The sequence below is a fragment of the Delphinapterus leucas genome, chromosome 11 (assembly GCF_059928025.1).
Source record: "Delphinapterus leucas isolate spDelLeu-1000000601 "Yukka" chromosome 11, BTC_Dleu_Yukka2, whole genome shotgun sequence".
Taxonomy (NCBI): Eukaryota; Metazoa; Chordata; class Mammalia; order Artiodactyla; family Monodontidae; genus Delphinapterus; species Delphinapterus leucas.
Genome location: NC_143139.1, coordinates 44,433,687 through 44,456,935, shown reverse-complemented (window position 1 = coordinate 44,456,935; position 23,249 = coordinate 44,433,687). Strand labels below are relative to the sequence as shown.

Below are 23,249 nucleotides of genomic sequence, written 5' to 3'. Positions count from 1 at the left end.
GGCTCACAGGTCTGTCTCCACCCCTGCCCAGGTACACCAGCTCAGAGGAGTTTGCGGCTGATGCACTTCTGGTCTTTGACAACTGCCAGACATTCAATGAGGATGACTCTGAAGTGGGCAAGGCTGGGCACATCATGCGTCGCTTCTTCGAGAGCCGCTGGGAGGAGTTTTATCAGGGAAAACAGGCCAATCTGTGAGGCAAGGGAGGTGGGGAGTCACCTTGTGGCATTGCTCTCTGCCCTCCAAACAGACAGACCCTGCCATTCTCACCTGCTGATGCTGCCCTGGGTCCAGACTTGAGTCAGAGGTAGAACCCTGATTTTTGACCCTACCTTTGGCAGCGCCCTACATCTTCTTATCCCTACACCCCTTTCTTCCTTTCCTCCTCTTGTTCCTCACATAAGAGGGGCAGAGATGAGGTCCTTCTGGACTGAAAGCCAAAAAAAAAAAAAAAAAAGAAAAAATAATTTTTCCTTTCTGTTTTATTTCCTAATTAAAAAAGAGGAGGAGGATGAAAGAAGCCCCTACTTCCTCCTCCCAGCTTTCTCACCTTCCCTGTTCGTGCCCCAGCATTCTGGGGCTATTTAACAATAGCAATAGTTCTAGTGAATGTGTGAAACCAAGAAACACTCTGTACTGTGTGTGGACCCGCAGTGACGGCCAGTAAAGTGGACTTAACTCCCAAGTGTGTCGAGCCGGACACCGGGCCCTGAACATGCTGCTTCCATGTTCAGTCCCTCCCCTGCTTTTCACTTTCTCTCTCTCAATCCCTCCCCCCCGCCCCCTTTTCAGATTTTCTCTCATCCAATAATGTAAAACTGTTGTGTACGGGTTCCTCCATCCTTTTCCCCCAAATCTTTTTTCCCTTCAAAGGAAAAAGAAGTTCAGAGGTCCCTGTCTTTCTCTCTGTCCTCATCTTCCTGCCAATAGCTAGTCCCTCTATAATGTTGGATACTCCTCAAATGCTGAGTTTCTAGCCTTTTCTGAAACTTAGCAAACTGGGGAGACGGCAGGGAGGCACCCTGAACCCTGGGCCTTCCAGCCTCCTTCCCCACCTCTTACCCAAACCTCCTTCTTGGGAACTCCTCAGGGACAACTACTGCTGAGTTTGGGCACACCCCCAAGATGGAGGCCAGGTAGCAATCGACTGGCCTGAGAGAGAGAGAGGTGTGTGTGTGTGTGAGAGAGTGAGTGAGTGAGAGGATGCTGTGATTGTGCCCCTGTTTTGTTTGGTGGCATCCATTCAGTTTTTCCCCCAAGTATCTGTTTCCCATTGTTTCCAACCATTGAAACACCTTTCCCATTGTTTCACACCATCACTGTGTCTTTGGGAAACCACAGGAACAGTTTTTCTGGGTACAAGGCTGTGTCTCTCCCCTCTCTCCCAGTCATTTCTGTTCCAGCCTCTTCAAACTGTGCAATCTTTCAGCAGGAACTCCCTCTCCTTTCAGTAGCTCTGAGTCTTAAGCTTTTGCAGGGAGAGGAGTAGAACTGGATCTCTTCCTAATCCCATGAGCTTCTGTGGGTTTAGTAGTGCTTTCCTTCCCTTATCTACTTCATATCCTGGGACCCCTTCCCCAGTAGCAGAGACCCCAGAACACAGGAGAGTAGGGAGGAGAGGTTCTGGGTCCACCGCTGCCCTGCATGTGACTGTGCCCAAGTTAAGCCCCAACCTGTGAGAGGAAAGCTGCTAACTCCCAGCTATAGCCATGGGCCCCTGGCCCCTGCTTTCCTGCTCAGCAGAGCCCCTCCCATCAGAGATTACGGGTACTTGCACTGGGGAGGTGGCTGCTGGCTGGCCCAAGCAGAGCGCTGAGGCATCCAAGTAGTGTTCCATTGGTGGGAGGGGGTGCCAGGTGAGGGGAGCATTCCTTGTGCTTCTGGCAGCACTGAATAGCCACTGAAGGGGGTGAGGGGGCAGTACAGGTCCCGGGGCAGCCCCTTTCTTATTCCTTTATGCCCCTTCTCCCCCATAGCCTATTTCTAAAGTCGCCTTTTCTGTCAGATAAACCTCAGAACTTTTAATTTTATTTGAGATTTTTTTTTTGCTTTTAAATAAGAGGTGGATTGAAGAATATTTGAATTGACTTTATATTATGCATAAATATTTATATTTTATCTAAATAACTGCGCTGTAACAAACTTTGTGTTAGCCGGACATTTGGAACTGTTGTAGTTGGGGGCTCTTCTTTTCCCCACGGCAGTCTTACCCTGCTATAAAATGTTCCAGGTTAATTCTACTGTTGGAGGTTAGGTGGACGGGGGAGTGAAATCTTGATTGTTCCTGTTCTGTGTTCCTCTCCCAGCTCCATCTCTTTCCCTAGGGACCAGGCACTCTTAAGGTGGGGTGGGTGGAGTCCTAGCCTCAATTTGAAGTGAGGGTTGATGGGGGGCGGGGGGAGGGCATGACCAAAGGGGCCGTTTCTCACTTTCCTTTCCTCATCTTCACTGCCCCTTGAGCTAGGTGGATTTTCTCTTTTTGACAAATAAGAGTATTTGGTAGGGAAGGCAAGTTAAAAAAGTAAATAAAACCCACCCCTACCCCTTTGTTTCCTCTCCCCTATCAGTCTGGTAACAGGAAGAAACCACACCATCAACACCAACAAATTTCCACGTTCCTTTTACAACAAAAGGGACTTGACTTTTTATATAACCAAATGTGGTGTTTTAGTGACTTTTTGATAATGTACAGTTTTTTGTGAATTTAAATTTATTTCTTTCTATATTTTTAGGACCAATCTCATTTTTAATAAGGTAAAAAAAGGAAAAAAAAGTCTAGAGAAAAAAACTCCTGTTTTTGCCATGTGATGTTCCACAAGTGCAGCTGTAGAAAAGTGCTTGTCAGTTGAATAAAAACCACATTTGATAGAGATTCAAAAGAGTCTGTATTTATCTTCCTTCAACATAGGTTTTCATACTTGCCTAAAGGTGAAGGCTGGGTGTTAGGGTGAGTACGACTGGTTTGATTGTAGGAGACCACAGGCCGGGGAGAAATACGCCTCTAAACTTCAAAGTTTATCTCTGAACCTCCAAGCTTGGCCCTTCCTGTGCAAGAGGCATCCAAGGCAGAATTTGTGCTTATGTGGGTGGAACAGGTGCTCCTGGCTGAGGTGCTAAAACAAAGGATTCAAGTGTCCCTAGTTCCTGCCTTGTGAGACATGGCCTTGGCTTCCTAAGCTGCCACCTGTGTTCCCATTATATAGCAAATATATGTGCTCAAGACCACCTTCCCAGCTTCCAATCATGGATAAGACACCACGAGGTAGACTTTTGTGTTTTATTTCAAAAGTTGAAATAAGACAAAGTTCTACCCAATTGTAGGGAAGGAACAAGTGAATACCAAGAGTCAGAAGAATGGGTAGCATTGGCACAGACGTGGCAAGAGTATAAAACTGGAAACCTCTGGATAAAGAAAAAATGTGTTTTGAGTATAAATTAAACTTATTTCCCGTCCAAGGTGATAAGTGCATGCTAGAGAGCACTTGCCACCCGAAAAAAAATGTGTGTGTTGGGGGATGTGGACACCAGTAATGGGGCAAGAACTTTTCTTTACTCAGGCTAGGAAAGCTTATCACACCCCAGGCTGGAAGTTTTGTTTTGGTGACCCTCTAAACTAACTGGAATAGGTGGAGAAGGAGCATCTCTGCTTTCAGCCCTATAAAAATCCCAGATGCCCTCTCTGGTGCATGTTTACCTTCTCAGCTCATGGCAGCCACTGGCAAACTCTTATCCTCTCAAGTTCTGAGCTCTGCTCCCATGTTGGTGTTCCTGGGGGTGGCTCCCAAGCATTAATGAATATTCTAAGCACTCATTACTCAGCCTATCCTCCTGGCATACCACAGCAAGACCTAACGGAAGAGTTCACACTATTCTAGGGTGATAAAGGAGGTAAAAATCTCAAAGAAGACATTCCAGAAACAAATAACCAAGAGATTTTGCAATTGATCGTGAGACCTTTGTAGCCCCCATCTTCCTAACCCCCATGAAGGCAAGGACAGAGTAAAGGAAGGAAAGAAGTGAACCAGGTGCCCGTGTTGAATTGTGAAACTGTGAGGTAGGTCTTTAACAAAGACAAGAAAGTTCTGGGATACACCTGGAGAATGAAGATTCATTCAAAACAGACGTGGACATGCCAGGGAGAAGGAGCAGTGGTAACTGGGGTGAGAGGGCACCTAGCTTTCTCATTACTACAGTCATGTGGGGACCACCCCTAGGGAGGTGCAGCAGAATTCAGCAAAGACGAGAAGGGTGATAGAGCTCTCAGGCCCATCTCAGCTGTTGGAGGAAGACCCTCCTACGAAAGGAAGGAGTAAAAGCTGAGTAAATGAGGGATCTGCTAATGCTTGGAAAGACCTAAAATGCAGGTAGCATAGAAATGGAGTAGTTGGTTTAAGAGGGAATCAGGAAGGACCAGTGTGACAAGGCCCAAGGTTTAAGACCTAGCCCTTACAGACTAGCTTTCATAATACCCACCCTCTTCTCCGAATGAAGCTGGTCTAGCAGAGCCTGAGGACAAGTTTAGATCTGATCACTGACCCAAGTTTATTGCCCTAAGAGAGCGTGCATAAGAGAACAGCAACGATTTTTTTTTTTTTTTTTTTCCCTAGAAGATGATTCTGTGGGGATCCCTGCAACATTCCATTCCAGCAAGGCCTCTCACCTCACCTTTGTGGAGCAAAGTAACAACCCACATGTAGGTCCCCAAACAGTAGACACTGAAGCAGCAGGGAATAAGCAATGCAGGCAGGCACGAAGGGGCTGAATGAGCTCACTGATCAGTAAGTTAGGAAAGAAGAATGGAACTGGGCTGAGGCGGCCCAATCCAGGGATGGTCAGTAGAGCAGCACAGTCCTCACACTGAGTGCAAGTAATGTCCCCCTACTACCCCCATCTGTTACTGACAAGGGCTATTTATTACCTCTTCAGAGTCACCAGGCTTCCTAGTCTAGGCAACTCTTCAAATCCTTTGGTTAAAAACACACTTTAAAAATAACATCTCTCCCCATCATCATTCCCACATCTTCCCTAACCTCGACCACACCCTCCTCCAAAAACTCTAATCAGCCTCGGGGCTGAGTATCATCTCAGAGTGAGAGAGGAGCAGTAATAACACCGCATGAGATGGGATGGGCAGGCTCTGAGGCTAGTAAAGGATTGTATCATCTGAGAAAGGGATCTAGTATGTTCTATTTGACTGAAAAGAGAAAAATACAAAGTACTAAAATATTTTAAGAATGTTATGAGCATCTGTAATGAGTGGGGGGTGAGATATGAAGTACAGAGAGAGTTATGACCTGGCTCCATGAATACAGGATTCAGAAAACACTAGCATAGTGTTTAAAGAGCCCAGCCCTAGGCTGTGAGCTTGAAGGCTCCCCCTACAATTCCTCTGCCACCACTGCCACCAATGGGGCTATTTCATGGGAGAAAAAGTATCCCTCATTCCTTGTCTCCTTTTTCCAATCACTCACCCACGTTACGAACTGTTAGAAATGAACTAACAATTAGGCAAAAAGTATAATGAGTGTAACCCAAAAAGGCCCAAACAAAGTTCCACGATGCCATTAACCATTACAAAAATAACTTCCGGCTCTCCGTCACTTCCCATGCCCAAACCTGCCCAAACCAGAAACACCCATTAATAAAATCCATTAAGCAGATTCACATGAGAACACACAAAAGGTAACTTCAGAATTTTAAAACAAAACAAAGCAAAATTACAGCCATTTAAACATTTAAATACAGAGAAAGTAGACAGAACCAGGAATTCTGGGAGGCAGAGGAGGGCAGCAGTGACATCAACAGTTTCTACACATGAAAGGCCCTCATTTCACTAAGCCTCCTAGCAAAGCAAGGCTCCCCAAACTACTATTAATTAAATGAACAGGATTCTAGATTTTTCTCCTTTTCTTCAAGGCCACTGACAAGAAACATATGGTGTATTTTCCTTGACTAAGGAGTAGAGACTCAGAAACAAGAGATACCTGCCCAGGCAAAACCTTCTATAAAGTTACTCGGTTTGGGGCTGTTTTACATCAGATAAACCCTTCCTGAGGTTGGAAGTACCCGTGAGAAAATGAATAGTGGCAATTTTATCCTTTATACTTTACATCCTACCTATTGTCCCCTACCCCTACTCCCTTAACCCCAGGATGTACAAAAGGACACTCTATGGGTAGGGAGCATTAGGACTCTCAACTCTGGGATGGGTGGAGGGGAGGGAAAGCTAGGCCCAAGCTCTAGGTACAACAACTGATAATACAGCTTCTTCCCGTCCAGTAGCATCTCCTTCCTCTCCCTACAGCCAGCCTACTGAACACCTGTTTCTCCATTCTCCATCATTTGGCTTTCTGTCTGATTGGTGGAAAGGCACCTGACCTTGAAGTGAAGGGGAGCAGAACTCTCCTTTCAGTGCATAAGGGAGTGACTGGGAAGAGACAGGTGCAGGATCTTATTTCCTAGAAGATGGACAAAGGCTTCCTCCTATCTGTCTCCGTGTGCACAGTCAGGTCTTGCAGAAGGTGATGGAGTTGAAGAGCAAATTATAGCCTTTTTTTGAAGGACTCCTGACCTTCTAAATAGTGAGATGGGGTTTATGGCCCTTTTCTATCCCAGCTCCCTGCTGTCCTTCCACAAGCAGGAAGATTATTTCTGATGTCCTGATTCCCTGGAAAAGGGGCCCAAACACACTAGGGCAGGTTGCTCTGGACAGTTACAAAGAGCTTTGTCCTTTCTCGCCTCTTCACGGCACACACACACAGAACAGTCCCCACCTCTATCCCTCTGGATGTGTGTGTGCACATGGCACAAGCCTTTCAAGGACAGCTCTTGCTGTACACAGATGTGCCAAAGGTCAAAGACTGGGAAAAATTCAAGAACCTCAGTTCTGTCCCTCTCAACTAGCTGCCTGAGTGTCAAAAGGCGCCATGTGTCCAGGGTGGGGATGGGAATTTACCAAGTCCTCTGGTACAGGAGGCAGGGATGACACTGTCTACATCAAGGTTTCCTAACCTTGGTACTACTGACATTTTGAGCCAGACAATTCTCTGCTGGGGGAGCTGGGGCTCTGCTGTGCCCTGCAGGGTGTTTAGCAGAATCCCTGGTCTCCAGCCACTAGCTGCCAGTAGCACACAGCCCCACCCCCAGGCACGACAACCAAAAGTGTCTCCAGAGATTGCCAAATGGCCTCTAGGCGACAAAACCGCCTCTTTGAGACTCGCTGGTCTGGAGGCAAAGCAGCTGATTGTCCGTGGTGGGGAAGGAGCCTAGATGGATTCAGCAAGGTCACAAATGCAAAGGCCCTGAGCACAGCAACCATGTGAGACAGGGAAGAGAGGGGCCCTGAGACCCAGGGCAGAAAAGATCCTCTAGGAAGCAGAAAAGCAGGTATTCCTGAAAAGCTGTAACAGGGGAAGACATTTTCTCAGAGGGTGTGGTGTTGGCCTCGGCAGTGAGAAGAGTTAGTCAGAAGTCAGTAGGTCCACTCCTCTGGAACTTGCCAGGGAAAACCTAGTCTTCATCTGAATTTGGATCAAGGATGGCTTCCTGAGGCTGTGGGATTGTCTCCTTAGTGAGCCTAGGTCACATCTTTGCTTCCGGAGGGCAAAGTCTAGTCTTTCCTCCTAGGACGTGGCAGGTCAGAGGGAGGAAAAGCCACTTCCACTGCCTGCTTAGTGTTCTACCTTGTTCCTTGCCCAGCCCCCCAAAATTCCATATGAAATTTCATTCAAAAAAGAAATTCACAAAACTAAAAACTTAAAGAGGCAAAGTAGGCAGGTTCTGCTGTATGGAAAAGAGAAAAAGAACACTCTGGATGAGAGAGAGAAGGCATAAAATGTATGTGAAGAAGAGATGGGATGTGTGATCTAAGAGCTTTATAAAACAAAACTTTAAAAGTCTGCATGTTTTCTTACACCCCTGCCAAAAGGTCCATAACTAAACTCAGTAAGTAGGGCCCACAGTAGGACTCCATCAGTGTTCTAGCACCACACCTTTTTCTTTTAAGAAAATAATTTGTTTTAAAAGCCTTCCCAAATAAGTCCAACACATCAAAAACTGTTTTTCATAAAGATGAGAACAAGCTCCAGGCACCGTGTCTCTTTGGGGTAGGGAAAGAGTATATTGCAGTTTAAAACAAAACAAAAAACTTTCTTCACAAAATAAAAGAAGTCTTTTTGGTCTCCTCGACTGTAGCACACACAAAAAGTGACAGTTCCTCCAGGCTCCACCAGGAGTGGAGCAAGAGCAGAGGGCAGGAGTGCAGAGACTTCTTTTTCCAGGCCCAGGCCTGTGAAAACCGATGACCAAGTGTTAGTCCTCAGCTGGGCCCACAGAGGGGCTGTATTCCTGGTCAGCCCTCTGGAGTCTGGAGCATCAGCATCTCCAAGAATTCATTTATATACTCAACAAAGATGGGGAGGGAAATCCTAAAGGAGGCATAAGCCAGAGAGGGTAGGGAGGGGGAATGACAAACATGAGAGTCTGATTTCAGGCTGCTCAGCCCACCCCGCCCCTCAGTATGTGATTCTTACCACTGTTACTTGTTGAACTGGAAAGAATAGACCCCATGGTCTGAGGGAGCATCCACCGTCACTTGATTTTGCTGGCTGCCGCTCTCCTGTACCACAGCCAAGGCAGGAGAGTCACCTTGTGCATCCTTTCCTCACCTCCCACTGAAGCAGCCTAGCTAAGTTGCATGTCCTCCCCAACCAACCCATTCCCACACGCCTGTGTGAGTGCACATACATACATACATACACACACACACACACACACACACGCACACTCAGAGCATCACTTCCCCAACGTTTAGAGCAACCCATCCTCTTCCCAGGACACACGAGTCGATACAAGCCAGCATCCTGGGATTAACTACCATCTGCCAAATGAGAGGAAGGGCCTCATTCAAAGATACAAACTAAGTCTTTCCTTCCTACATTCTTCACATCCCTACCAGCTATTTGTGAACACAGAATCAGCATCACTGTGAGAGGAAGATTTTGATCAGGGGAAAATCTGCCTCTGTTCATTTTCCAATCTTCAATCCAAAGAGATTATAAAGCTCTTACCTCAACTGAAACACTGGAAGAAGGCACAGGGGTGTACTGGGAGATGTACGCTCCTTGCATAGCTGCAGCTGTTGGCATATACTGTAATGAGATACATCAATAGGCTTAGAGCAGTGATTCTTGGCTACATTTAAAGCACCTGGGGAGCTGTAAAAACTACCAGTGCCTATTGTTCCGTCCCCAGAGATTCTAATTTAATTGTCCTAATTGTGCTTTTTAAAAGCACTTCAGGTGACTCTAAAGTACACTGGCTTAGAGAGGCTTCTACGCACATGACTACCTTTTCCTCCTCTTTCCTGTCTTCTGCTTTTTCTCAACGCCTTCTCTGCTTTAAGCCCTCCTGAACAAATCAGAATGCATCCGACCTACAAGAAAACTAATGAGCTTCACCCTTTCTTCCTGTTACTACTTTGATAAAGACTTCTAGGAAAGTGTATGAACTAGATAAACTAATATGTAGGTAGAAACACCATTTATTTAGTTGCATGAGTAGGAATCAGTTAAAATGAATGAGCTAAACAGCAGAATGGCTGTATTCCTAGCTCACGGATTATTATCTTTTTAGTTTATCGCCTTTTCTGAGTGTGCCCTCGATGACACTGAAGTGATTCCCATCCTTATTCAAGAGTATTTAAACCTAAGAGTATTACATAGGTATTCTTTGCTTGGTAGGAGTTTATAATAAAAAAATATCCTGCTTTACTGTGCCCGTGCTGCTGAGCGAGAGGTGGCCCAGTTGCTGGGTAAGAGGTCCCATCATGGAGGCAGGCTGGAGAGAAATAGGATGATCCATTCCTGGTGTCAGAACTGAACCCTAGAAGCAGCAACAAAGGACAGGGTTAGTTGGCAGCATCCTATGAGGCTGCCTGAAGCGGTGATTCATGGCTACCAGAACCACTGAAGACAGACATTTAAAAATCCTGGGAAATGATAGGTGAGCAACGACCCAGCTATGTAGCAGGAACAGGCACTGCCCATCAATCTGGAGGGATCCTTGTCTAAGAATAGCAAACTCACAGAATTTAAGGTCAAACACCTGGGTTACACAAGAGACTGAGCCAGAACTCACACCCTTATCTCATTTCATCAAATCCCACTGTTTTTCTTTACATCAAATTGCCTCTTTGGCTTTTGCCCACTTCTGAACACTCACTGAAGGCTGCATGAGGTATGACTGGTGGTGCATCCAAGACAGGTTAGGTACTTGTAGAGGAGATGTCTGAGTTACTCTCTAATGCAAGCGAAAATAAACAAACAACAATGTTAATTGCCTAGAGACTATTATTTCGCCCAATGATCTGATAATGTTCAGCAAAACCCACATAAGGTTGGAGTGTGCTCCCCGCTCAGAAACTGTAAATATTAAGAATAAACTGTTTAAAAAATATTAACAACTCTTACACTTCAAGTAATCCAATTTTAAACTGGGCTACAAATTTGAGTAGATATTTCTCTAAGATGATACACAAATGGCCAACATGCACATGAAACAGGTTCAACAACATTAGTCACTAGGGAAATGCAAATCAAAGCCACAATGAGATACCACTTCAGGATGGCTATAATTAAAAAAGGACACAATAACAAATGTTATACACTGCAGGTGGGGATGTAAAATGGTACAGGGGCTTTGGAAAACTGTTTAGCAGTTCCTCAAAAAGTTAAACATAGAGTTACTATGTAACCCAGCAATTTCACTCCTAGGTATATACCCTGGAGAAATGAAAACATATGTCCACACAAAACTGTGCACAATAGTTCAGGGCAGCATTATTCATAATAGCCAAAAGGTGGAAACAACTCAAATGGCCATCAACTGATAACTGGATAACAAAATGTGGCATATCCATAAAATGGAATGTGATTCAGTCATAAAAAAGAATGAAGTACTGATACATGCTACACATGAATAAACTTTGAAAACATGCTAAGTGAAAGAAGCCAGACACAAAAGACATATACTGTATGCTTCCATTTATATGCAATGTTCAGAACAGGCAAATCTATAGACGTAGGAAGTATATTGGTCATTGCCACGGGCAGGGGTAAGGGCAAATGGGGAATAAATACTAATGGGTACACAGTTTCTTTCTGAGGTGATGAAAGTGTTCTGGAATTAGATAATGGGGACAGTTGCATAATTCTATAAATATACTAAAAAATACTGACTTGTACACTTTAAGAGGATGAATTTTATCGTCTGTAAATTATATCTGAATTTTAAGATTAAAAAAAGCAACGAGAAGCTAGAAATGCATCTTGATAGACAAGTAGGTTTATTCCACAAATATAAGGATTGTTCAAGATCAGAAGCTCTACAAACATAAGTCAAAATTGAAGAAAAAAAGCCACAGTGTAATATTAGATGCTGAAAAGACATTTTAGAAAATTCAGCAGCCATTTACTTTTTAAAAAATCACAAAGTAGGGAATTCCCTGGCAGTCCAGTGGTTATGACTCAGCGCTTTCACTGCCGCGGCCCGGGTTCAATCCCTGATCGGGGAGCTAAGATCACACAAGCCCCGAGATGCGACCAGAAAATAAATTTTAAAAAATACCACAGGGCTTCCCTGGTGGCACAGTGGTTGAGAGTCCGCCTGCCGATGCAGGGGACACGGGTTCGTGCCCCGGTCTGGGAAGGTCCCACATGCCGCGGAGCGGCTGGGCCCGTGAGCCATGGCCGCTGAGCCTGCGCGTCTGGAGCCTGTGCTCCGCAACGGGAGAGGCCACGACAGTGAGAGGCCCGCGTACCGTTAAAAAAAAAACAACAAAAAAACCCACAAAGTAAAATAGAGACTAGAAAGAAACTACTTACATATATTAAAGGCTATTACCAAAAACTATCTGCAAACCTTAACCCAAACAGAGAAATATTAAAACCACTGCAATTATAGTAGCCCATTAGGTAGTGGGGTCAAATAAATACAACTGGATAAGAACACAGTTGGCATAAAATTGAAAAGGAGGAGAGAACTATTGTTTTGCATCAATGATATAACTGTATACCTAGAAAACCTAAGAGATTTAAGTAAAAAAAAAAAACTAGTAGTAATAAGAGGATTTGGTAAGTGAACAGTATACAAGATAGATGAACATAAATTAGTAACTTCTCAGTGTATCAGTAAGCATCTAAAAATGCTTATAAAAATTACAGAACACTTAGAAGTATATTTAACAAGAAAAACATAAGACCTACATAAATAAAACTAAGATCTTATTGAAGGACATAAAACTTTGAGAACATGAAAAGAAATACCATATTTTAGGTGAAAAGACTTAGTACTGTTTAAGAAGTCAATCCTCTTTAATATATAGATCTAATGTAATTCCAATTAAAATCCTCCCTCACAGATTTTTAAAAATTAGATAAAATGATCATAAACTTATACAGAAGAAGAAATGCCAAAACATAGCAAAGAAAAGTATGAAAGAGTGGAGAAGGTTTTGTCTTATCAAATATTAGAACATACTATGAAAGCCACTGTAATCAAATCAATACATTATTGAAATAGAAACAGACACAATGATCACTGGAAGAGAATAAAGGATACAGAAAAAGATTCCAGTGTTTACTATATGACAAAGGTGGCATTTCAATTCAGTGGGAAAAGGATGGATTATTTAATAATTTGGTGCTAGGATAACTGGTGAACATTTTGAAGGAAATACAATAGAACCCCTATCTTATGTCATATACAAAAATAAATTCCTGGTTATTATACATTTAAATGTAAAACAATGAAATACATCTTGGGGACCATATGTACAATATAGGGACTGGGAAGACCTTTTAAATTAAGACAAGAAATGCAAAAGCTGTAAGTAAAAAAGCAGACATATTTAACTATACACAAATTTTAAAGCTTTTGTACGGCAAAAACTAGTGATTCCCAAAGTATGGTCCCCGGATCAGCAGCAGAAGCAGGAGCAGCATCTGGGAACTTGTTAGAAATACAAATTCTTGCCTCTCACCCTAGACTTGCTGAATCAGAAATTCTTGCTGTGGTACCCAGTAACCTAGGTTTAATAAGTGATTCTGATGCACAGCTGAAGTTTGAGGACCATAAAGTCAACAGAAAACAATTAAATTTTGAAAAAAAAACTTGTAACAAAGATAACATTCAGAAGATTAGTACTTATAATATTGACAGTTTTTTTTTTTTTTTTTTGGCTGCCCCGTGTGGCTTGTGGGATCTTAGTTCCCCGACCAGGGATCAAACCCATGCCCCCTGCTTTGGGAGCACAGAATCTTAACCACTGGACCACCAGGGAAGTCCCAATAATACTGATAGTTTTTATAAGTTGATGGGAAAAGAACAAATAGTCAAACAGGAAAAAGGACCAAGTATATGAAGAGCAAATAAAAATATGACGAAAAAAATGCTTAAACTCAGCTGCAGTCAGGGAAGTGCAAATTAAAGTAACAATGTACTTTACATGTATCAGGATTGAAAAAAATTTTTAAAGAGCAATGTCACCTCTGGCTGGAGGGAAATGGGTACTCTCATATGTTGCCAGTGGAATGTGAATTGGCAGTCTCTGTGGAAAGCAATCTGGTAACATCTATAAAACTGAAAGTCCGTGTATTATTCAACCTAACAACCTCACCCCTCGGACTCTAGCCCCCAGAAACAAAAGCACTCATATGTGAGGATATAGGCAAAAGGATGTTTACTAGAGCATTATTTGCACCAGATAAAAACTGAAATCCAAAGAATGCCTTTCACTGGGGTATAGTGGGAGAATTCTGGTATATGTGCAGCATAAAATATGTTACTATTAAAAAGGAAATAATTAGAACAGAGCTGCATAAGAACTACCTGGAGGGCTTGTTAAAACTCAGATTGGTAGGACCCATCCCCAGAGTTCCTGTGAATCTAGGGTGGAGTCCAAGAACTTGTGTTTCTAAAAATCCCCAGGTAGTGCTGATATTGCTGGTCCAGGGACCACACTTTGAGAATCACTGGTTTAAATGAGAAGAGTAAAGTGTAAAAATATATATTTAATATGGAAAATTTTTGTAACATAAACAATGACTTCCAAAACCCTATACTTATGTGTATATGCAGATAAGAAAAAATATGGAAACTAGTAGGAAATTAACATGGGTTTGCTTGTGGGAGTGGTGGAGAGTAAAAGGATGCTTCTACAACAGTTCATATACATGTAGTGTGATCACATGTTATACTTTTATGTAAAACTATTTGTGTACAGTATGTATAAAGGAAAAAACAAAAGAACAACAAGTAGTTCCCAGTCTAAAACACAATGGTAGGGAAAACCACCACACCCTTTTCTGGGCATGAACGTACCTGATATGAAGACAACATACCTGATATGAAGACACAGGAGATGGAAGATACGGGGACAGTGCAGACTGAGCAAGCATCCTGTTGGGGGTGATGTTATAAGGAGCTGGGTAAAACCTGTAGGAAGGGACCTCATCAGTAAGGAGTCACAGGAAACTACAAGGCAAGGGCCCCCACTGATAGACACAGCCACTTCCCACTAACTACTCTTTTTTTTTTTAAATAAGCTTATTTAATTTTTGGCTGCGTTGGGTCTTTGTTGCTGTGTGCGGGCTCTAGCTGCTGCGAGCAGGGGCTACTCTTCGTTGCAGTGTGTGGGCTTCTCATTGTGGTGGCTTCTCTTTGTTGTGAAGCATGGGTCTGGTCATGTGGGCTTCAGTAGTTGTGGCACGCAGACTCAGCAGTTGTGGCTCATGGGCGGTAGAGGGCAGGCTCAGTAGTTGTGGTGCATGGGCTTAGTTGCTCCGCAGCATATGGGATCTTCCCGGACCAGGGATCAAACCTGTGTCCCCTGCATTGGCAGGCGGATTCTTAACCACTGTGCCACCAGGGAAGTCCCACCACTGACTACTCTTTAAATATCAAGATGAAACATCCGAGTGCCTGGACACAGGCCGCTGTCATTTTCAGGTGGCCTGTTTATAGAAAACACCCTTACCCATTCTGAAGAGCTGTGGTGGGGTCATAGGTCAAGGCCATACCACCCTATAAAGAAAGAACACAGCACGCACATTGTGAGCCCTTAGTGAGAACAGGAACAGGCCCAGAATTTCAAGGCTGAGGGCGTATTTGGTTCAACTGATTAAAAATGAAGTCTGAACTAATCCCACTACAACTGTTCCAGGGTTTTTCTGGTTGTGCAGGATGCAAAATTCCATTCAAGATCCACACTGAAGAGCATGTTAAGCAGCCAGCATCTCTGTTACATACTGTAGCTCTCAAGTTTACCACAGAAATCAGGCCATGGAAATTTCCATTCCACTTTTCTTTTTTTTTTTTTTTTTTTTGGCCGCTTTGCTCGGCATGCAGGATCTTAGTTCCCCTACCAGGGATAGAACCTGTGCCCCCTGCAGTAGAAGCACGGAGTCCCAACCACCAGGGAAGCCCCATCCATTACATTTTAATGTCCTTAGTATTCCTGTCTCCTAGAGGGCCTCTTACCATGTCTCCATTCCTTGGCCAGGCCCGTCCATTCTGCACAAATTTTCCTTGGTTCTGTCGTTTCTTTGGACCCCCATCAGCAAATTTGCAAAGCAAGGGATCAGATGGGGCTGCCAAGAGAGAAAGCAGACAGGCAGCTGAGTCCCACCTCACTTAGTCCACTCACTCATGCAAAAATCCTCCAGAATCTTCACAGGAAGTCATAACCTGTGGCCCTCTCAGCCTGATTCCCAGATGCCTCACCTGGTACTCCAGGGGGTGTCTTAATATATTTTCCATTAAAGTGGGTGATGATGGCTTCACACTTCTCTGTGGACTCCATCCTAAGGAGCACAAGAGGAGTTAGGGTCTACCTTCTCCAGGATCTGTACTCTCCTTATATTCGAAGAGAAAGCTCTAAGTTCCCAGCCCCACAAATGCTCCAAAAGTTGTCGCTACAGAAATACAGAGTTTCCTCCACACAAAGTCAAGGTATCTTAAAGAGGCAACCCCAGCTTCTAATGAAGGTTTTCTCAACTGGCTCCTAAAAGGAATAATGGTGGTCTTCAAACCATGAATATTCCAAAGAAGACACTGATAGATGGGCCTAGTGTTGTGTCTGGGTCCCTAAATAAGAATACAATGCTGTTACCATTATTTTTTATTACAAAATTCCTAATGGAAATTGTTCCCTCACTTTTTTTTTTTTTTTTTTTTTTTGCCACGCTGTGCAGCTTGTGGAATCTTACTTCCCCAACCAGGGACTGAACCCAGACCACAGCAGTGAAAGTGCCGAGTCCTAACCACTGGACCACCAGGGGTTCCCCTCTTCCCTCACTTTGATAAAACTGTACAAGCTAAGAATTTGCCAATATTTATTTTTTGCTTCTGGTTATAATTATCAAGGTCTAAATAGCTACTGATAACATCATTAAGATTTCATGAGTCGGGGCAGGGAGGGATAAATTAGGAGTTTGGGGTAAGCAGATACAAACTAATATATATAATACAGATAAACAACAATGTCCTACTGTATAGCACAGGGAACTATATTAAATATCCTGTGATAATTCATAATGGAAAAGAATGTGAAAAAGAATATATATGTATATGTATACATATATTATCTATATATACATATAAACACATATGTATACATATATATGAAAAAGGATACATATATAAATCACTTTGCTGTATACCAGAAACTAACACAATATTGTAATTCAACTATACTTCAATTTTTTTTGAAAAATGGGAGAAAAAAAAGATTTCATGAGTCTGTGGGAGGAAAGAGTATTAAGACAGGGTTTATGGTCCAGAGTGATAGAAAAAACAATGTTAGGAACTACTGAGTTAAAGTGTCTTGTTGGGGAAAGAGGACTGAGTAAAAATCAGAAAATCTAGATTCCAGCACCCGTTCACCGCTCAAAGTCTCTGTGAGTTAGAAAATGCACAAAAACCCTTCTGACTCATTCCTCATTTCTGCTTCAAATCTCCATCTACCTTATTACACAGGGCTGTATAGATCAAATGAGATAATGCATATAAATGTGTTTTAAAATGATAAAGATCTATATAATACAGGGTACAGTATCTTCCCCTCTTTCCATATTTAAAGTAAGTCTCAGTATATTTTCTATGCCAATAACAACTAAAGATATGAACCATTCCTATGAAGGCAGTTACTAAAAAAGGCCTCAAATGGAAACTTTTAGAGAAAATAACCTTAGGTGTCCTAGAGCAAAAAGTGTTGAGTTGGGTTACTCCTACTCCTTAGTCTTTCAAAAGGGTGAGCAGGCATGGAGGGTTTTAAGAGAATCACTTTCAGGACCTCAGCTTCCTCATAAACTCTTTCCTAAAACTGATGTGCCTGAGGGAGAGCTTGTGATCACTAATGATCAAGGCTGAAGTCCCCTCTTACAACCACTCTTCTCAATATACTTCGAACTCATCCCAAAGCTCAACACAAGGCATGGAGGACTAAGTTACAAATCTTTTTGTTAAGTCAGATGTTTCCAATTCTTCCTTCCCACAAGCTAGAGGACTCAACAAGTTGTCAACTGACACATAAAAAAGTCATTTTGGATGATAGATCACCCTGGTCTTGGCATATAATTCAGAAGGAATTCAAAGAATTCCTATTTTAGCAAAACTCTTTCCATTCCCATTTACTTATTTATGTGAACAAGGTTCCTCACCATGAAAACAAAACACAGGAACAGAGCTGGTACTAAACTCTGTCTTGTTACAGCAATAAACAATATTCACTGATGGCCACATGATCTAATTATACAAATCTAAAAGGAGCATTTCCAATAAAATTTACTTTAGATGAAACAATTTTGTATCAACATTTTAATATATTTATGTTGTTTGGGGCAACTGTGAACTAATTATAAAGATAATTTTCTTATGGATTAATGCATATAGACTCAGGGCCACAGGAAAAAAATTTATATACATATTTTCGTTGCAGAGAAGTGTAACAATGATCCATACAAAGACTTTCAACTATAAAAAAGTATTTTACACTAGAATGCAATTCTGTAGGGAAATACAATGGAAATACAAGATCAAGAAGAAAAACAGAACACTATAAGAATGATGTAAGAGTTATGACTTTAAAAAAAATGCCCTAGGTATTTTTAAAATGATTTTGTGTATCAAATTGCTATGACATTTAGATCTCATTTAGATACATTTTTAAATGATATGACAGTTTTATTTAAAATGTCAATATTTATAAATTGCTGGAAATTATACTTTGCAAGAATCTAAATGTATGAAGAAAATCTGTAGGTATTAATGTAGAAACATGCAAGAGATTTCATAGTTTTTTAAGTTTTCAAAGCCATATTTCCCACACTGGGCTTTGAGGCGCCCTGGGCCATTGTGATGAGCTCACAGAGGCACAACAAGGGATATTTTAACTTTCTGAAGAAAATACAGCAATACCTATTGGATATCTACTGTAAAGACGACTAACTCTAAACAGTTCATCATTTCAACATTAGATCACCCTACAATCCTTTAGATAACATATTTTTGCAAAGCTGGTTTTTCAGTGGTTGCTATGACAAAAGCAAGTACCATAAGAAAACTAATGTGTAACAGGAAATGAGGGTGTAAGTGTCCAATCTGATTCCAAGGTTTGAGAAGTTGTGTAGTGTCCAACAGGCACACATTCACTAGAAAGTATAGTTATTTAAGAATGAAATAAAAATATTTTCTCTTTCAATGTATTTTTCAAATAACTACAAAGTTGTTAAGATATTTATTAAACACTTTTTGAATTGTCTAGACCATTTAATTACTTAATAAAGCAAATTGTTAAGTATTTCTTTTGTCTAGGGCTAAAAAATTATCGAGACAACTAAGGTGCCATGAACTGGAGCTTTTGCTTTGAGAGTATGGAACAAAAACGTTTGATGATCACAAACCTTAGAAACTCCCCTTTAGTTATACTTGGGATTGCCAGCAGGTGGTGCCACCAAGATTGAGTTGGCTAGGGAAAAGGTCCTATTCCTTGTTCTCAAGGTCTAAAACACTCTAGAGTAAAGGAATGTTCTTGGACCAGAGAAGATATTATAAAAGAAAAAGGGACTTTTAGATCACTTACTCCAATACTTTTCAAACTTTTTAGAAAGGCAACAGAATCTCCTTTCAAGCAAAATCTTAAATAAAAGCAGAACCATTTCCTAAGTGGGCTAGAAGAGGCTGAAGCCCTACAATAGTGACCCTAAGCTCGGAAGAAGGTACCCTGAAAAACTCTGCAGCTCTAGGGAACACCTTAAGAAAATCACTCATCTAAATCTCTACTTCACAGAGTAAACCAAGGCTCATAAAGATCTGATATCACATGGGCAGTTAGTCACAGAGCTGGTTCTAGAATCTACGACTCTCAACAGATCTGAAAAGGTACCAAATCTTCCATTTCATCCTGCTGATCCTGAAGCCAGAAGGATAAGGGCTCTGCTCCTGTGAGACCTTTGGGCAAATCACTTCATATTGGGAATTTTGGTTTCCTTTTCTATAAAATGGAGAATTAATATTTATTTCACAGATTAAATAATAGGATGAGAAATACTCAGTAAACTATAAGAAGATATGGAATTATTTTATTCTGGTTAGGTCTGAATCAAAGAAACAAAGGCTAGAATAGCAGAAAGTAATGGGGAAAGGATAAAGATTTGGGAGAAAATAGGTTTGTGAGTATTGTGACCTAAAATTAAATGAACTTCTGATTTACTGTCAAGTACTTTCGACTAATCGTTTGGTCCTGGGGGGAGCAGGGCACAGACTTTCTGGTGACCTTCTAAGTGACATTCCTTATTAACCTCATCATTTCCCATTCTTGGCATCCCTCACCTTGCAAAGCCAACGCCTCTGCTGGTCCCACTGGTGTCTCGAAGGATTCTAGTGGAAATAACCTGGCCAAAGGGCTTCAGCATTCCCTCCAGTTCTTGCTCATCCATTGACAGCGGGAGGTTTGAGATGTATAAATTTGTGGGGTCCTGCTCCTGTTGCTATGGAAATGAAAGTGAAAAAATGAATTTCATATCCCTTAACCCTCTCCCACCCTCAGTGGGCAGCCACAAAATGACATCTCAGAAAAGAGAGAGCAGGGAGGCATGCACATAAACAAAGAGGATCTTAACGATTTGTAACACCTGGTCCCACTATCATGGGTCATGGGTTATAAACTGAGTCCGGGCCAAAAAACCCCACAGATTTAATATTTCTGGTACTGTACAGGCCCACAGTACAAGCCATCAATGAAGTTTTTGGCTGTCTCTTTAAGAACTAGGCAGAGCAGCGCTCTCCTCTCCTATCCAACAGCCCAACAGCCTGTCCCAGAGGCTGGATTCTCTTGGACTGCCTTTGCTTCCCGGGCTGCATTGTTCTGGGTAATCCCCCCACTCCGCTCTTCCAGCCACAGCAGACTCCTCTTAGTAGGAATGCCTGTACACTCCCTGATGGAGGGAAAGCAGGAGGAGAAGAGAAGGGAAAAGGGAAGCCAATGTGCTGGGGGTTGCACTAAGAGCCAGATGTATAGCTCACTGGGTCACCACGGAGCCCTGAAAGTTCTAGTCTCACAGGAAGTCTAAAGTCACTCTAATGTCAGAGGGCTTTTCTCAAGAAGAGGTGGGAGAGGGCCTCCCTGGTGGCGCAGTGGTTAAGAATCCGCCTGCCAACGCAGAGGACACAGGTTCGAGCCCTGGTCAGGGAAGATCCCACATGCCACAGAGCAACGAAGCCCGTGCGCCACAACTACTGAACCTGTGCTCTAGGGCCCGGAAGCCACAACTACTGAAGCCCGCGCGCCTAGAGCCCATGCTCCTCAACAAGAGAAGCCACTGAAATGAGTAGCTCATGCACCGCAACAAACAGTAGCCCCCGCTCAACACAACTAGAGAAAGCCCACGAAGCAACGAAGACCCAATGCAGCCATAACTAAATAACTATCTAAATAAATTAAAAAGCACTGCAGATAGCCCTTGCCCATCAACCGCATGGCTCTTAAACCTCTGGAAGCCTTTGGTGCTAACTACAACCCCTCAGAGGAATAGACATGGGGTAGCACCCTTACCTTTGCCATCTGTGCTTGCACACCACTGGCTTTCAGTGCTGTTACAGCTTTCTGTGCTGCTGAAGGACTGTCAAAGTCCACAAAGCCATAGCCTGGAACAGGGAAACAGCATCACTGGGAGGTGGGGGGTGTGAGGGAGGTAGGAGGCCCAGGCTTTTCAGGAAACAGAGGAGGAGTTACGATCCACGCAATAGAAGTGGTAGGGAGGAAGAGAAATGAAGAGGTTTCAGGTGGTTATCCACGTGCTCCTCAAACCCTGTGAGATTTGGTCTACTTTATAGCTAAGAATGCCAAGGGCAATGAGGTCTTTATGGTATCCTTGCCTTCCTCCCTCTCCCCTAAGAAATCCCAGGTTTCAAGAATTAGGCTCCTCTAATAATTCACAGCCCCCTCTATTTCCAAAAGAACCCCCTTCTCTTTTCTAGGCACACCTGCAGAAATGCTAGGCATGTAGGAAATACAGCCTCTCCACAGCAGATAATCAGCCACCTGCTGGAAGAAGCCCCTCCTCACCCCAATGTACAGCCCTTTCCCCTCCTTCCACTCTTCCATCCCCACCTAGAATTGCTCAAAACCCCAACAAACCCAACCCACCTCCACAAACAAAAGGCATTTACAATGCTTTGCTAAGTAGAAATAAACTCACCCATGAATGAATATCTACCATCCAATCCAGGGAAACATGACAGCCAAAGTAGGCCCAGGGGACTCAAAGGCACTCTGTGCAGGCTTCTAGCCTTGAGTCCCCAAAACAGCATTTTCAGCTCTAGCTATCTGGTCACAAAGAATCTAAATACCTACTAGTCTTTTAAGCCTGAAAACCCTGAAGACTCCTCCCTGGCACTGGAAACCAGGGACTTGCAGCAATAACGGGCAAAGGCAAGGGATGGCCTCACTTACAGCTGTTCTCCACCACCAAGAGCAGCTGTTCTCTTACCTTTGCATTTGTTTGTGGTCTTGTCCAGTATGGCCTTAGTGGAGACAATCTTGCCATATCTAAGGGAGAAGAAAATGCAAAGTGATAATCTGGGGACAGGGATTTAGACTAGGACAGAGATTGAGACATCTAGATGAATCCATGCCCTGTCTTCACTCCCACTAGGAAAACTGTCCCTACTCAAACCTTAGAACAAAGAAGAAATGAATTTAAAACGTCACACTTATCATATAAACCTATTCCCCAAAGGTACCTACAAGAAATAAGGTAACTGCAGTCCCTACACTATCAACACATTTCTCTCTTCTTCCCCAAATAAGACTCAGATACTAGTTAGAAAAAGACTACTGTCTTTTTTTGGGAAAGAAGCTTGGTGGTGTCCACATAGCAGTGTGTAAGGCCAGAGCTCTGGCTAGAATTCCTTGAGGACTAAAAATAATCCTTGATGTTATTTATCTTCCTTTGAAGAAACACCATTCCTCCCATGAAAAACTGTTTCTCTTCTCTGACACCCCACTCTTCACCCTTCTACTGGCCCCCTGAGTGAAGGTCAACTTGAGCCAAACTGCTTTTGTTCAAATCCTGGTTCTGCCACTTTATAGCTATGTGTGATCTTGGACAAGTCATTTAACCTTTCTGTGCCTCAGTCTCACCATCTGTAAAATGGAGATAGGATTGTTGGAAATATGAAATGAGTGCATGAATATAAAGTACTAATGTCTATCAAATGGTAAACACCTGAACACTCTTAACTGCTATTATTATTATTATATGTTATATTATATTATTATTATATTCATGGGACCTCAACATTTAATCAAATGGCTCTTTCCTGCTTTAATCTCTAAGACTTCTATTTCTTTTCTTTTTTTTTGGCTGCGCCTCACAGCTTATGAGATTTTAGTTCCCCAACCAGGGATCAAACCCAGGGCCCCAGCAGTGAAAGCGCCGAGTCCTGACCACTGGACTGCCAAGGAATTCCCTGATTTCTATTTCTTATTGTCAAGATTTCAGTGTATTAGGGAGGGGAGTGGGCATAAAAGCAAATGCAACAGCTGTGTTAAGAAAATTATCCAAAACTTGACGATAAGGCAAAATGAGGATTGCACATTCTTTCAATGTCATTCTGGAACACTGTCTACAAGGCCCATTCAAAGTATATTCTGTTATCTAAGGGGATGTTTCTTTGTTTCAGTTACTATT

The 23,249-nt window shown here is 42.6% G+C and overlaps 2 protein-coding genes across 10 annotated transcripts in view; one reads left to right on the top strand and one right to left on the bottom strand.

The window, feature by feature from the left end:
• BAZ2A (bromodomain adjacent to zinc finger domain 2A) overlaps positions 1-16,623 on the top strand; it is a 47,981-nt gene extending 31,358 nt beyond the window's left edge. For all 8 annotated transcript variants that reach the window (XM_089920868.1, XM_089920872.1, XM_089920871.1 and 5 more), the window contains one exon: positions 32-16,623. In XM_089920868.1, the coding sequence (XP_089776994.1) occupies positions 32-197 (166 nt within the window). In that variant the 3' untranslated portion in view covers positions 198-16,623. The remainder of the gene's footprint in view (positions 1-31) is intronic.
• Positions 8,129-23,249, bottom strand: part of RBMS2 (RNA binding motif single stranded interacting protein 2) — a 59,819-nt gene continuing 44,698 nt past the window's right edge. For both annotated transcript variants that reach the window (XM_089920886.1, XM_022571819.2), the window contains exons 3-14: positions 22,047-22,105; positions 21,110-21,201; positions 19,888-20,045; positions 15,781-15,860; positions 15,538-15,647; positions 15,035-15,081; positions 14,400-14,493; positions 10,222-10,299; positions 9,772-9,882; positions 9,069-9,149; positions 8,532-8,617; positions 8,129-8,426 (exon numbers count right to left, since the gene is read on the bottom strand). In XM_089920886.1, coding sequence (XP_089777012.1) covers positions 8,537-8,617; positions 9,069-9,149; positions 9,772-9,882; positions 10,222-10,299; positions 14,400-14,493; positions 15,035-15,081; positions 15,538-15,647; positions 15,781-15,860; positions 19,888-20,045; positions 21,110-21,201; positions 22,047-22,105 — 991 coding nt within the window. In that variant the 3' untranslated portion in view covers positions 8,129-8,426; positions 8,532-8,536. The remainder of the gene's footprint in view (positions 8,427-8,531; positions 8,618-9,068; positions 9,150-9,771; positions 9,883-10,221; positions 10,300-14,399; positions 14,494-15,034; positions 15,082-15,537; positions 15,648-15,780; positions 15,861-19,887; positions 20,046-21,109; positions 21,202-22,046; positions 22,106-23,249) is intronic.